Raw genomic sequence first — 15,977 nt, 5'->3', positions numbered from 1 at the left:
GGTCCCGATCCAGTGACTTTGCTGAGTGTGCTTCTGGCCCTTTTCATCTAATCCTCTCCATCTGAATCAGTATCGAGATCTGAGACAAGACAGCCTCTGGCATGCCCATTCCTGTTCATTCGGCAATCCCCATTCCCAATGACCTTCAGAAAGAGATTGCAATCATCATTCTCCTCGGCTTTGGATACAATTGAGTGCTGCTGCTCTTTTTTCCTTCTCCATCGTTTGTTACGTATTTTAATTGTTGTCATTGTTTTTTACTGCTTCTCATTTTATTGTGCTTTTATATAGTTAGCTACTTCATGAATCAGGATGATTAAGAGGCAGGGAATAAATACGTTAAATAAATAAGATAAGCACATTGAAGCATTCTGCAGTGCATCCACTCAGAAGTGTCCTGAAAAGTCGGACTGACGGGAAAAACTTTGTGAAAAAGATGAAACAAAAGAGTGAAAATTACTTGATGGCTCAAAGATTCTTACAGGTCTCACACAGAAGATGAAAATGACATTATTATTTGCTTTTATTATACTGGATACATTTCCTGCCCAATCTGGTCAGCACGTCCTTTCGTATGGATATGCATGCCAAACAAGCAATACGTTTTGAAATATTCAAAGAGGAAAGCAGTGCAGCAAAGCTAAATAAACCACTGGTCTCTTTCAGAAGAAATGGCCCAATAGGCTATAGTACTTTTCTAATTTCTAATCTTACGGACATCAGCTTCCTCTCAACAGGAGCCCCTCCCTCAATAAGGTCCAAACCGAGCAGTGCTCCAAAATGTTACTACCTATTCTGCTACAATATTCTGTTGTGGATGCAGAATATTCCTTGTAGAGTGTTGCAAGCTATATCATGACCCTGTCTCTCTTCATTATGTGTTGTGAGCCTGTGAAAGATCATGCGGAGATTGAGGGTGGGGTGTTTACAACATACCGGTGACTGCCCAATCATTTTCTCCATCCCATCCACTTCAAAATTGCACTGAGGATGAACACAAATAAATACTCTGACAAGATTCTGACTGTGTGGTGCATGTCTGTTAGGACATAATAGGACAAAGATGGTGTTCCTACAGCAGCCTCAAATTTAGGTGCTGGTGGACTTTTCTTTGGCACCTGTACATCTTGTTTACAATAAAGGGTTAATCCTTAAGACTTCAATCCTGTATAATTATTCATAACAACTATACCAATATACGTGTTTCATAGATTTAGTAGATACTGCGTAGCATGGATTTTGTACTCTCCAGTTGAGAAGTGGATACATTTTAAAATTGCTCAAACAACCCTTATTACTAGGAGCAGCCTCAGTAGTCAGCCAGGTCAAGCACTGGATCCATGCCTATCAGAGGGTCTGTCCAGCCATGTTGAGCCCTGAACCCCAGCACTAGTGCTAGTGCTGGCACAACTCAGCCAAGATGATGTTGTCTACAAATAGAAACATCCCTGGAGGCCACTGCATGATGATAGGGTGGTCTGGGATACTACCATTGGTGAACGGGATGAAAAGCCATTGGCATTTGCCACTAGTAGGCTTGTGGATGATGATGACACAGTGGCAAACATGCTGTGGGAGGGTCAAGTGCAGGGCTTTGCCCCAGGGTCTCCAGTATGTGCCAAGTGCCCCACCTTTTTTGGTAAGGGTAGTATTTATTGGTATCAATCTCTTAAGATTCCATAAATTTACTAATCTCTCTCTCTCTCTCTCTCTCTCCATTCAGGTGCACTACTTTGCACTATCGTAAAGATCTGCCACCAACTAGCATCATCATCACCTTTCATAATGAAGCCCGGTCCACACTACTAAGGACCATAAGAAGGTAAACCTGATTCTCACAGTGGAAAGATAAATTGTTTCCAAGATGCCAGCTTTCTTTCAAATGTTTTCATTTTTTTAAAGAGGTTTGAAATTGTAGATGAGTAGGGTGGGCTAGACCTGCAGTGGCAATTTGACAATGCCTACCTATCAATTAAGGATGGAAGAAAATCACCTGATAAGACTTGTGAGAAATTGTCTCCTGTTGCTTATCATAACATGAGGAAATAGAATGACTGCACTGTTTTCCTTTTAAGATAAGGTTGCAGTCAGGCAGATCTGGCCAAAGGAGTCTTGTAGGGGAAGTTTTAAGATTATTTTTGTTGACCTTTGGCTTGAAGAGCTTGACCCTGTACAGGGCTTGGCCTCTTTGTCTTACGCTATAAGAGCTGGTGTAGTGTCATAGCTATGAGAGCTTGGAAGTTCTGGTTCAAACCTGGTCTAAGTCACAACTCATAGGTTGCCTTGAGCAAAGAAGTGAGGTTGTCTCTCGGTCGCAGCTCCTTGACTGCAATGAGGTGATTTGCCTTACTGAGTTGTTATAAGGATTACTGTGTTAGCTGAGGTAAAGTACATTAAAACTTTCAGGAAACTGCCTGATCCATCCTGGGCCGACCCAGAGTGAACAGTAGTGCTGACACATGCTTCAGCTGCATTGTATGGACTAGCTGGGGACTAGGCAGTGACTTTTGTACTTGTTTATTCCACAGCTCTTTGGCTGGGCCAAATCCAAGTGGGTCCAAGGGGACAGATCAAACCCGGGCTAGGCCATAGAATACATTGGCATTGCTGGTGCCACCAATATTTGACCCCAGCCCATACTTGTCACACCACTGGCCAGTTCCAATTCCCACCCCAATTCTCCCCCAGAATGCCCAATCTGCTGTTCACCTGCTCCAGCAGGGGTTCCAGAGGTCTTTGGCACCATGGCCACCGGTCAATTGTGTTGGCAGCCTTGATCTGTGCACTGTCGTAGCAGCTACTGCATCGGCAGCTTTGGCCCTCTGCTGAAGGGATGCAAGTTCCATCAGTACAAGTCTTGGTTAGGATTGGGCCATTAATAAGTGTGAATGGATTAGGCTACTTTCTCATGCTCCTCACCAGCATCAGCATCATTTCCCTGTGGTCCAAATGAAAGGGAAGGCAATGATCAGGTAGGAAAGAATTGTGTGGTTGGCCCCATTCATAGCTTGCTTCATTTGTTCCCCAGTGGTGGGGAACTGGGCTACAGGGAAGCCGCATCACAGTTGTTGTGGGTTTGTGCGATTCTTGTGTCAGGGAAACCACAACAAGGCCATATAATGGACCCAGATTTCTTGACTGCAAGTTTTGTCCATTGTGATGATATATAATGACAGCTCTTTCCATTTTTTTGCGCTCACGTCCTCTTCAGCTACACTCTCAGTGCTTTGCTTGCCTAAGAATTCTGAGTATTTCAATATTTTGAATGCCTGCTGGTCATTTCTGACAGGCAAAGCCTGAGCGCTGTACTTCCGACACAGTCATTTTTTCCAAGTGGCATATTCAGTGATTAATTCTGTGGTTGCTTAGCTCTTGTTCCCTCCTTTTTTATATTGGCAAGTTCTCTGTGAACAGATCGTGCAATTGCCAAGCTCATTCATTATTCAGAAAGATCCCACTACTTTTAGAGCAATTAATTGCAGGGACGCAGATTGTTCACAAATGATTCATTTCCCATATTCTAAATGTGAAAATCACAAAGTTCTTTGCTACTGGGGTGGTGGGGTATCCAAGGATGTGATTTAATGTCCTTATCTAAACTATACCTTTGGCTACTGTCGCTGACTAGAGGCTGACAGTACAAAGGAAGGTCTGTCATGAGGCTCCCTAACTTCTGGCCCAGGTTGGAAAGGGGATCCTCCCTTGTTTTAGTCACAATGCCTGCTTGCTTGGCCTCTAGGTTGTCCTTCTCTATCTACCTGCGAAAGAGCCTGCTGCCTGGCCTGGAGACCCTTCCCCTGTTGCTTCAGATTGGCTTTATACAGCATGTACTTCCTCCCCCCTCTCCAGAAGCTGTGGGGACAGAACCCTCAGGTTTTCATCCTCCTGCTATTGCCCCATCGCTTGTACTGACAGAATTCTTTATACTGGGTCCTGCCTTATGGGTGTGTGCAGAACCTGCCTCCCCCCATGTCTCGATCACCCTAGCAACTAGGATGAGGCGTAAGTAGTTGCGGGTTCTGATCGTGGCCAACCTACTGGCTGCAGGACTTGCTGTGGGTTAGTGACTGGTCTGGTAGCAGTGTGCTACTCATTTGTCGGATGATCCTGACATAGGGCTCAATGGCTGAACATAGGGGAAGGCAGACCCTCCCATGAGCTTGAAGAAAGGAAGGACGGGGACAGCAATGTTGCTCCTAGACACCTGTGGAAAATATTCACATGTGCCCATCTTGAGTCTAACCTTATTTTCTATGAGAACCCCCATGTCAATCAAGTCAGAAAAATTAAGGAAATGTGCACAATGTCATGGTAGCACTATTTTCCATCTAGCCCACCTGCCATCTTGTCACAAAGTATAACAAGTATTTTACATTTGAGGGAAAGCTATGGTGGGGTTCAGTCCTCATAATTACTACCAAATTCGATCAATGAGATAAATTTGCTAAAATACTTCATGCGAAGTATAATTTTTGGTCATCTCTGTTTCCTTCTCCTTTATTGCATGACAATAAACAGCATAATTAATATATTTTACTTCCAATATACAGGTCCTACAGGTAATAGTTACAACCTTCACCAACCTGTTTAATGTTGAACTGCCCCCTTGAGGAGAAGAGAACTCTGCCATGTTCATAGACCCACTTATAATTCTATCTCTGTGTGAAAATGAATTCAACCTTCCTGACCTATATTACCACATCATTTCAGCAACACATAGGAATCAGGCTACACTTTTACCCTTCCCCCCCAGCATTAAAAGATTTTTAACATTGGTCATGGTGCATTCAGGGGAATTGCCTCTTTGGTGAGTTCTCCTCACCTTACCCTCCTTCTCCCATGTTGGCTTCTTGGATTATCAGGGCTCTGCCCCCCCCCCCCCAAATTATTATGGGAGCCTTCCTTAGTCTGTTCTTTTTTGGATCCGTCTCTCCATCTGCCTTCTCTTTTCACTTCTCAACCAGCACATTTTTAGAAGCAATGGAAGTGCCCCATATGGCCACAATATTGCAAGTGCTAGCATCTTACAAGACTTCACTTCATTATAAACCTCAATTGGAGGTTTATAGCTCTCATCTTTGCCATAGACAGCTGTGTTGATCCTGCCCCATATCCAGCCCTGAAGCAGATTTGCCTTTTGCTGCCACATCATTACCCTCATTTATTTTCTGGGCCCAGTGGATCCTGTTGCAATATTTTTGCTGTAGGCTTGAAAGTAATTCAGTCCTATAAGTTGAATTATTCACAACTAGAAACTTACTATTTGTGAGTACAGGTTGAGTCTCATTATTCCGGTGGGTTCAGTTCCTAGAACTCATGTGGGTGGCAAAAATAGAACTATAGCAAATCAATTAAAAAAACTAAGTCCCTTCACTGGGGTGATTTAAAAACAGCCTTGCTGACCTTTGTGATGTTAAGACAGAGTCATTAAGATGACAGGCCCTTAGAAAGGATTATCTTTCTTTGCCTTGTTAAGGGGGAAGGGAGGGTTCGCTTGGAGAGAGATTGGATTGTTGGATTGTCAACTGGCTGCCCTCTCTCTAACTATTGTAAAGGATTATTTTCTTTTAATTTAAAGGGCCCTTCTCATCATGTTGAGATAAAGATCTCTACAACAGTAAGAAAAGCATTTTAAAGGGGTGCATTTTTCCCCTTCTCCAGGGATCAGCACATTCCTTCTCATTTGCAGAGGCCATTCTTGTTGAGTCAAATCCGTGTATAAAAAATCTGTGTATAACAAGGTTGGACCTGTAGTCTATATGGTCTTAATGCTCTAGAGCAGTGGTTCTCACACATTTAATATTGGGACCCACTTTTTAGGATAAGAAACTCTCGGAATGCATTGGAAGTGATGTCATGACCGGAAGTGACATCATCAAGCAGGAAAATTTATCACAATTCTAGACTGCAATCCTACCCACACTTACCCAGGAGTCAGTCCCATTGACTATCATTGTTAAAAGCATATACATAGTAGCCTGTTAAAAGTACAGAGCTGTAACATTTCCCCAAATGCAGTCACATAACATGGGAGCATCAAGTCTAATATATTAAAAATGAAATATTGAAATGAATGGAGACCCACCTGAAATTGGCTCGCAACCCACCTAGACCCACCCAACCCACACTTTAAGAAGCACTGCTTCAGAAAGTTGATGTTGCAGCCTTTCTAACTGGATCTTTGTGGTCTATGTGATATTTTTATGTTGTAGTAGGTTTATCTTGTTGTTTTTTCCTCCTACGTGTTGTGCTAGATAGTATCCCTTTTGAAAGTCAAAATTCACCAATAGATGTGCCATTATATTAGGGTTGGGGTGGGCAAGCTTTCAACTTTCGGAATCCTGAACCTTTAGCAATTGTGTTAAAGACAGAATTTCAGCAGATTCAACTTGTCATCTGTGAGATGAAAAGCTGCACCTGCTGAAATTCCCTCTTCTATACAATTATTAAAGGTCCAGGATCTCACACACACACACACACACACACACACACACACACACACAAATCTAGATTCTGTGTCACTGTAACTCTGCATTGAGAAAAGTGCAATAAATAAATAACATTGTGCAAGGTATGGGTGGGAACTGTCAACCCCTGGGGGATAAGAATAGGCCCTCAGTTTGGCTGTACTTGTCGTAAGAGGCGACTAAACAGCCACCGGGTAGATGGGACTCATCAGCCTGGGAAAGCAATTCATCTGAGAAAAGGAAAACTCTGATCCCAAACCTCCACTGCCTTGTGGCTACATCTAGTTATGGAAAAGGCTTCAGGAGTCAACCTCGAGGCAAAATCCGGAGCCGGAGTCCCTGAGGCAGTTCATGGCTGAACACAGTCACGTTCTGGCAACTCCTGCGACGTCGCTGGAACCAACCGTATTGGCTTCTGCCTTTCCATTGGATCATTTCAGTGATGTGGAGAGGGGGGATTTGCTGCATGGGTAACAGTCTATCCTCCATATCTACTTTACCCAGGCTTTGCGCACTGGAGAGGACACTCTGTTCCAGAACCACCATTCAGAGCGTGATACCATAGTCTTCTGAGACTGAAGGATGCCAACAGGGTGGGAACTATATCTTTACTATTATAGGATGTGTTGCTTGCACGATGCTATATTTTGTCAGACAATATACAGGAGCCATAGTAAAATACACCACACTAAAATACAATGTGATAGCAAAGTTCCTGCAGAAACATGCAGATGTACATATGGACACATTGTAATAGTTATAGTTTTGATCTCACTGTTGTTAGCCAATGACAGGAATAAGCCCCTTCAGGTTCCATCTCTATCTTTTGAGTAATTTCAAAGTGAAAATGGAATTCACAGGGGACGGCACTTGAGATGCTGGAATCTCGTTCTGCTGTCCTGCTGCTGAGCAAGTCAAGCAATGATCATCCTATCCTAATTCCCTACTGACTTCTAATAAACAGAGAGTATTGTTTGTTAATATCACAGGAATTATGGGACATTCAGTTCAGTCATTTACATGTAGTACTTGAAGACCCCGTAGAAACACAGGCTGCAATTGTGTACACAGTTAGCGAGGAATACCAATTCTATTGAACTTAATGACAGTTACTTCTGAGTAGACATGCCGAGGTATGCACTGTTTCATTTATCCTGACCCATTGAAAAAGATCCAAGATGTTATGAATGTTATGGTTAGAGATTTGTAAGATCTGATTAAGCTAAGCATTTGCTGAGTGGAGGGGAAAAAAAGATCAATTAGAGGACGGGTCAAATCAGCCTATGTAATTAAGAAACAGATGGGATCTGAGCTGGGTTCAAAACCAGAGAGAGAGAGAGAGAGAGAGAGAGAGAGAGAGAGAGAGAGACTAATCCCTTTCAAATGAACATGTGTGAAATGAACTTCATTCTTTTAAAACCTTTGCCAGATAAATTCAAGAGGCATTGAATAAGTTTTATAGTCCAGCTCTAAGCATATTTACTCTGAAGTAAGTCCCATTGGATTTAGGTTTACTCCCCCATAAGTATGCATAGGATTGTAGCTTTATGACACATTAATTTTCAGTGTACAGAAGGGCATTTTTCTTTTCATAGTTGTTTTTAGACCAATAAATAGCAATCAGGATTATAATGAAATTGAGAAAATCTTAAGGGGGGAAAGTGACAAGGTAACAGGATGAAATGTGTGCATCTCTAATGCAATCATAATTACATGCTTTCTTATGTAGCAGTACAAATGTCTAAGGCAGCAGTCTCAAATGTGAGAGATCATATTATAGGACTGTTGGTGCTCTTTGCCTTGTCATGTGATATCACTTCCAACTAACAAAAACAACAGTCTCCAAATCATTTGGCAGTTGCTTAATCGGAAATATCAAGGTATTGCCTGAAAGAGGATGTTCTTTATGTTGGCAACTGCTAAGGTAAGTACTGGGAACTTTGGACCTCATCTTTGCTAAGAATGTCACTTGTGATCAGGCGAGTTTCCTTGTGTTATGATGGGCTCCGTGGTGAGTCATTCTACTCAAGCAGCCTACTGGCTTCTCCTGAACTGTAAGGGCATTGGAAAAAGCCTCCAGATTAGGTGGTACCGGTTCTGTGTGGTTTGTCTGCTTGCCCATTGAACCCTAGACCTAAAGACTCATGACTCTCATGTTATACTTTGTTTTCCCCTTGAATCTGGCTGGAGTCCAGCTCCTGAGGTTTAGCCCCAAATTATTATTTTTAGATTGTAAACCCATTGGGGACAGTACTATTAACAAGTAGAAAAAAAATGATATAAGTTCCTCCAACCCCATGAAATAGGGTGGCATATAAATTGGACAAAACAATCAATAACAAATAAATTTAGGCATGTTAAGATATTGGCTCTTTTGGATCCCAGGAGTCAGTAAATCACTGTGCTTCATTCTGAGAAACCACTTGTTAAGATGAACTGTGAATGGTAAGACCTGCACACTTTGCATATTGCACTAATTTAAAGACAGTGAGACATCTTAGACAGAAGGAAACAGTAGCAAAGTAAGATAGTGAGTAGTTTAAGATCCTCATGTGCTATATGGGAAGTGAAATGAAAGTGATGGAATAGAATATAAAATCTCAGAAAGTCAGGTCTGGAAATGGTAGCTTTACATATCTTGTGGATCCCTGCGGCAGCAGTGTTCAACACACTTACTAGAAAGTAAGCTCTTTTGAACTCAAGGGGATTTACTTTCAAGTATGCTAAGGGCTAGACCTCTCTTCAGATACCTGCTTGTTGCAAAGATGAAATGTAAAAAGAGGAAGATTGACTGTCGAGAGTTCCTTTTTCCTTCTTGGTCTGAAACCTGCGTTTGCAAGAATAAAAGATTCAGCAGTAATTTTAGCGCACTCTGTTTCAGCTCTTTCTATTGATTGCATTGGGTTAGCTATAAGTCTGCATTGTTACACTGAAGTCAGTGGATCTCAATGCCAATTTATTAACAGAAGTAGCCTGTACACGTAGGCTGCAACATTCAGAAGCATTAATTGAAATCAAAGTCATCCAAATATGTACTCAGAATCCACGCAGGCCTATTTTTCAGATTCTTGTGATTCTTGTCATGGATTATCAGCTCCTCTTACCAGGTTTAGGATACATATAATCAAGTGTATTTTGGCTTTATTTTACTCCCCAGTGCATTTTGGCTATGGTTTAACATGTTCTGGATAGTCATTCCAGGGTTCAAATGTTTGAGGTTATGGTTCTCAATTTTTTTTTTTTTTTTTTGCATTGAGTATACCCTTGGTTGGTACTATTTAAAAACAAATATGTATCATCCCTGTTCAAACCAATTTATCTCAATTATTATTTTCATGTTTTAAACCCTGGTTGTCATTCAAGATTGACTATTAGTAAAAAGCATCACAAGGATAGAGCATCAGATATGAAGTCAATGTGAGTCATTCTAATTTTGGCATAAGAACAGTTTATTACAAGTTGTTGCAAACTAAACAAAAACAAACACCCACATAGCACTTGAAGCTGTAAAATTAATACTTTTTAAAAAAAATGTGCACACGCATGCACAAATTCAAACTTATACAACTGTACATGTGGAGTAGAGAGGCTCTCGGCGTAGAAATTCCTTTTACATTTTACAATGGAAAGAGCTTTACATTCAGTACTTTGCAGATTCAAGACACACATAGGGATTAAGTGCTACTTTTAGGAAGCCTGTAGTGAAAATTAGGCATCTCTTCAGTCCCCCGTAGGAAAGCTTAGCCAAGAGTGAACTAGCAAATGAAAAAATGGCCATGTGCCCAGACCTCTTCATGGCTCATCCAGAGGAACTCAGAGGTTGTCCTTGAAAACATAATCTCCATGCAAACCAAGAGAGCTTCACAGCTAATTGTCCTTCATAATTGTGCAGTAGCATAAGGGTGCTGGTGATGAAGCTTACTCATTACATGATATATCTGCAAAACCACAGTTATTCCCTGCAGCTCTAGAAAAGCACAGGCGTCTATATCCTACATTCACATAAGCAGCGGCAGGTTTGGAGGATGCCCAAGTGCTGCATCCGTGCAGCACTCCAGACTCTGCGGGAAGCTTACTGAGGCTTCCAACACTATCTTAAGCAGTACTTCCGGCTTCCTGGAAGCACTGTTTAAGACCGCAGGGAAGCTTCAGAACGCTTTCCCAGTCAGTCCCAACGTTGTGCGAGGCTCCGTGGCACTGGGAAAGTGGGGGAGGCGGTGTGGTGCAGGGGGATGGCATCACAGACCTTTGCCCCGGGGCGCGTAGCGGGTCAGGTCCATTACTGCACACAAGGCTGCTATTTAGATCACGTACTCGGACTCTTGCATGATTGGCACTCCTGCCTTCTCCCATGCAGGTCATGCATTATATATACTCAGATCTGTAGAAAGGGATCTGCTCCACTGGGGCATGTGAAGCTGTTATACCAATTCAAAACAGTGGTATATCAAGCCCAATATTGTCTGCTCTGATTGGTAGTGTCATGTTGTGAATTCCAGGTGCTTTGGATGGTGGTTCTGGTGCATAATATGAATCAGCGGGTTCTGCCACAGGTATCCCACTCACCTTGAGCTGGCCCAGAGGAATTGACACTAGCTGAGTGTTTCTTTGAGGTCAAAGGGTTCAGACTCTTTAGATGAGAAGCCAGAATCCACAGCTTCATCATATTTTCAATCACCTGTGTGCAGGGCTGGCCAAGGACATCCTGATGCCTGAGGTGGCATGCCAAATTCTGCTTCCCTTAATCAATTTGTGCCAACTTCTGCGCCTCCCACTCTCCAGTGTCTACCTCAGCACTCTATTCTCCTCCACATGTCCTCTTCTTTGATGTCCCCCTTTTCCAATGCAGGAGGAGATGGAGCAGTGGAGGCAAGTTGGTGGGAAAAAAGGGCACCACCCCACCAAAATGCTGCCTTCAGGCCAGCTCTGCCCATGTGCTAATGACAAAGAAGACAAACACGGTGATGCTGCCTCCGCATGTTTGGTGATGCTGTAATCACGTCATTGCCGGACTTTCAGGTTGCCAAGCTCCATGTGGAACTCAGCTGGGAGGTGTGCAGCTTAGAGGGAGCACTACTTGCAGCTCTGCCAGCTACTCTATGTACTCAAGATCCTTGAACTGGATGGAATCAGGTTAGGTTCTTAAACTTGCAAGGATTGTGCTGTGCCGCTGAGGTATGCCCCTCCCATAAAATACTCCACCCTTTCAGTTCAAATGCTGTTTGGGGAAAGACCATTCTGTTTTGGCTCCAAAGTTGCAAACTCTCTCCGAAAATGCCCATCGGTTCCTTTCTTTGCTTTCAAGAGTTGCCTTCTTTGCTTCTTTTAATTCAAGTTTTACTAGTTTTAAACAGTCCCTGCTGTTGGGCTCTCTCTCTCTCTCTCTCTCTCTCTCTCTCTCTCTCTCTTGATCACTGGGTGAATGATCTGTGCCTGGGGCAGGACAGGGGAGTGTGTCTCTGTTGGTCCTGCATATAACCCCATATCAGTGGCAGACTTCCCCAGCCCTGGGACAAAGGTCCGTGATGGCGCCCCCGTGGGATACCGCCACCCCCCCATGCAAATCTGCCCCTCCCATTCACGTGGAGTGAAATGGAGTCTCACGTGACTCCGGAACACATCAGAGAAGCCTCCTGAGGCTTTCCCATAGTCTTAAACTGTACTTCCAGGAAACCGGAAGCACAGTTTCCAACTGCATCGGGAGCCTCAGTGAGGATTCTGCACAGTCCTAGAGGTGCGCAAGGCTCCGCACCCAGGGCATTTGTGCCTTTCACATAATGGCAGGTATGCTACTGCCCCATATACACCACTCTTTTTTAAAAAAAGATGAGGGAAGTACAAATAAATATTAATATAATTTTATCCAGCTAAAAATATGGCAGCTGGTCAAGACCTAAATATGAAATTGAACTTTTCACTAAAGAAAACATTATTGTGGCACAAATTCACTGTCATTCTGGCAGACTCAGTTGCCCCAAAGGAAGAGGTTTCTAAAGGAAGGGGAGGAAGCCCTCCTGATGCCAAATAACCAAGCAGTGAGCACTAGAATGAAAATCATAAATTGTCTTTCACAGATGTATCCAAACCCAAGTGAGGCCCCAGTGAGAAGTAGAGTGAGGCTCTACTTCAATCCAGAAATGTTCGGGGTGGAGGGAGCCTCCACAAATCTTTCTAATATGAAAAGTAGGGTTACCAGATAGAAAGGGGGCAGAGCGCCTATACCTTTTACAGTTGTATAGAAGAAGGAATTTTGACAGGTTCAGCTCAATATGGAAGGGTTTAAAGAGCTGCGTCTGCCAAAATTTCCTCTTCTATACAGTAGTTAAAGGCATTGGCACTCTTTCTCCTTTTTGGTAATCCTAATAAAAAGTAGAGAGCTCAAGGGTCCGATACAGACCAGCAGCCTCTGTAACATCTGCAAGTGAATGTCAAGTAATGTACTACTGTTGACAGATAACCCATTTCTGCCCAGCCCACAGGTATACACATTTGATCCCTGTTTCGTATATGCAAAGTTGGGCAGAAATGGCTTTTAAGCCGATGAACGTTGACCTGTACTGCAGGGAAAAGGAATAAAACAAGCTGCATTGTGCAATGCACTTGACCTACAAGCTTTATGACTTGCAAATGACTTCTGAAAGAAAAAAGAAAATCACTTATCTGAGCATCCAACATCATGGTGGAATGAGGTCAGTTCCTCCACTTCTTTATTTCTCCCTGCCTTCTTCAAGGAGGCGGTGCAGACAATTGCCTGTCTTCCCCTTGGCATGTCTAAATATAGTATAATGCAGTGGTTCCCAAATTGTTGTGGAAACCAGCTAGGGGAGCTGCAGAAACCTTGTGAAAAACCAGTCTCCCTATACAGTGTATAGGATTGAAGCCTTAATGGGGAGCCATGATCAATGGCCCAGTAGGTCAAGGGAGCCACCAGTCAAAAAAGTTTGGTAACTATTCATATAATGCCTTGCAGCCTGGGGATGGGGTGGGGTCAAAGAGAATCCTGGTACAACAGGAGGTTGAACTCGGCAATTCAGAGTTTGCTCTCAAGATTTCATGATTGAGAAAGTTTTTTTTTTTAAAAAAACAACAAAACCTCATTGCCTTAGACTTGTTAGAGGGAGGGTGAGTTGAAGGTTTCATCTGCATCCTCCTCCTCCTCTCTGGGCATAGGGTCTCTGTCACCCCTTTGCTACACAAAGCTCTCAGCCTTCCATCTGCTCAGCTTCTCACTGGCACTCTCTCACTGCTCCTAAACTCTACACAGCATGTTACATATACCCTCTTGCTCCCTCTGGGAAAGGTGGAGATCAGGCACCTCCATTGTCCTGGAGATGTTCTGGATTGTTTGCAAGGGAGATCTTGCAAAATGTGAGATTCCCAGCAGTGGCTGGTGCTCCCTTCTGCTTATTCTGTGGTGCGACTTTCCCTTTCACATTTTAGGAGGGTGAACTAGGCTTGGATTGTCACAGGGTCATCAGTGATTTCAGACAGGCAGACAAGATATACTTTTCCCTCTGTACTGTGTGAAGTAGGAACTTTGCATATCCTTTCACCTCCCATCTGCTGGTATGAAATGTGGGCAGGGCTTTGTTTACAGGCCTGTTGCCCGTGAAATGTACCATAAGAAGACTTGCAGGCCAAATGCTTTCTTCTACTTTTACTTTTGAACACTCTAGAAAGTCCTAGGAACAGCCTGGTGCTATTTAAAAAAAAAAATCAACAAGAATGGAAGTTTCAAACAACACATTGACTGGCAGGCATCCAGGCTAGGAAAAGCTGTTGTCTATGATACTGTAGGCAAAATGCCCAATTCCCCATTGGATTACTGACTACAGGGCTCTAATGGGGGTGATGCCAAGCTGGGCAGCAAGGAAGAAAAAAGCAGAGGTCTTGCATGCCAGCTTGGAGCCTAAAGCAAGAGGCTGGATGGCAGCATCAGCACAATTAATGACAGAACAAAGGGTGATCTGGAGTGTGTCTAACCACATCAAGAGGATCATTTCAGCTGCATTAGAATGATTTTATAACACTTTCCACTGTGCCTATCTTATTTCATGTATCATCTCAGTAAGCCTATGCAATTTAGGGTACAATCCTAACCCACTTTCCAGCACCAACATAAGGGCAATTCAACCCCAAGGTAAGGGAATAAACATTCCCTTACGTTGAGGAGGCCTCCGTGAGTGCTACCCAACTGCGGGATGCAGTTCATGTCTCATTGGCACAGCAATGCCAGTGCTGGAAAGTTGGTTAGGATTTGGGCCTTAGATAGAGAGGCAGTGCCTTTCCAAGGCCACCCAGTGAGAGCCAGGTCAACATTGCAAAGAAATGTGGAAAGAAGAATTGCAATTCCATCACAGCCTTCTGCTGCAAAATCTAAAGTAGGATTTGTGGCTCTTGTCTGTAGTGAGAACTGTGAACTACAGAAGATATTCAGGGTTTTGATGGTATCATTCAAGCCACAGAGAGGATGGTTCCACGCATGCAAGCTAGATTATATGTCATTGTGGAAGATGAGACATGCTGTGTGATAATAAAGATGTCAACTCATTCATCCTTTATATATTCAGGGAACATGTGGGGGGCAGACCACATCTACTAGCCATGATCCCTAACACTGGGTTCATGCTGGCCATACCTCCTGATGTCCATATGTTGGATGTTAGGACCCAATCCTATCCAACTTTTCTAGCACAACCAATGAGCCATGTGTTGCATCCTGTGGTGAAGAGGGCAGTCATGAAGGCCTTCTCAAGGTAAGGAACATTTCTTTCCTTACCTTGGGGGTGCATTGTGACTGCATTGGTGCTGGAAAGTTGGATAGGATTGGGCATTTAGGGTGCAATTCTAACCCCTTGCATCAGTGCTTTCCAGCACTAGCGGTGCCAATGGGACATGTGCTGCATCCTGCAGTTGTGGGGCACTCATGGAGGCCTCCTCAAAGTAAGGGAATGTTTGTTCCCTTACCTTGGGGTTGCATTGCTGGAAAGCACTGACATGAGGTGTTAGGATTGTGCCCTTAGTGTGGTGGGGATACTGTACAGTTCAAACTATGAATGTCAGGGTGTATATGGCCAGTATGCAACCTGTTTTTGAGGGGTGGCCAGTGGATTATGGTACCATTACCTGAATGTGTAAGGGCAGTTGAATGAACAGCCCCTCCGCATACTTCCATTTGGAGTAGCATCTCATGAGGAGATGGGGAAATGACGGAAATGTTACCCCCAAAATTTGGGGAAGGATAGACTCATCCAGAAAATTTCATGTCTTAGTTTTCTCTATCCCTAGTATTATCCATACTTAATGTGAAATATTTGTAGTGCATGTCTGGGATTTTTGTTCATCCTTGTTTATAGAGACAGAGTTGATAGGTACTCAAAGCTCCAATCAAATATTCGAAAGTAATTATAGCGTAGGTAGAAGCATACTTCTTTTTCTTAAATTAAGCTTTATATATTTTATTAAAAAAATAAAACAGAGTGGCAGTCACAAAAATGGAAACAAAAGCTC

The 15,977-nt window shown here is 43.2% G+C and overlaps 1 protein-coding gene across 3 annotated transcripts in view; it reads left to right on the top strand.

The window, feature by feature from the left end:
• GALNT14 (polypeptide N-acetylgalactosaminyltransferase 14) overlaps nt 1-15,977 on the top strand; it is a 253,564-nt gene that overhangs the window by 153,671 nt on the left and 83,916 nt on the right. For all 3 annotated transcript variants that reach the window (XM_066618675.1, XM_066618673.1, XM_066618674.1), the window contains one exon: nt 1,724-1,822. In XM_066618675.1, the coding sequence (XP_066474772.1) occupies nt 1,724-1,822 (99 nt within the window). The remainder of the gene's footprint in view (nt 1-1,723; nt 1,823-15,977) is intronic.

This window comes from Tiliqua scincoides, chromosome 1 (genome assembly GCF_035046505.1).
Source record: "Tiliqua scincoides isolate rTilSci1 chromosome 1, rTilSci1.hap2, whole genome shotgun sequence".
Taxonomy (NCBI): Eukaryota; Metazoa; Chordata; class Lepidosauria; order Squamata; family Scincidae; genus Tiliqua; species Tiliqua scincoides.
Note: the sequence above shows the minus strand (reverse complement) of the source record. Positions and strands in the feature narration are given on the sequence as shown.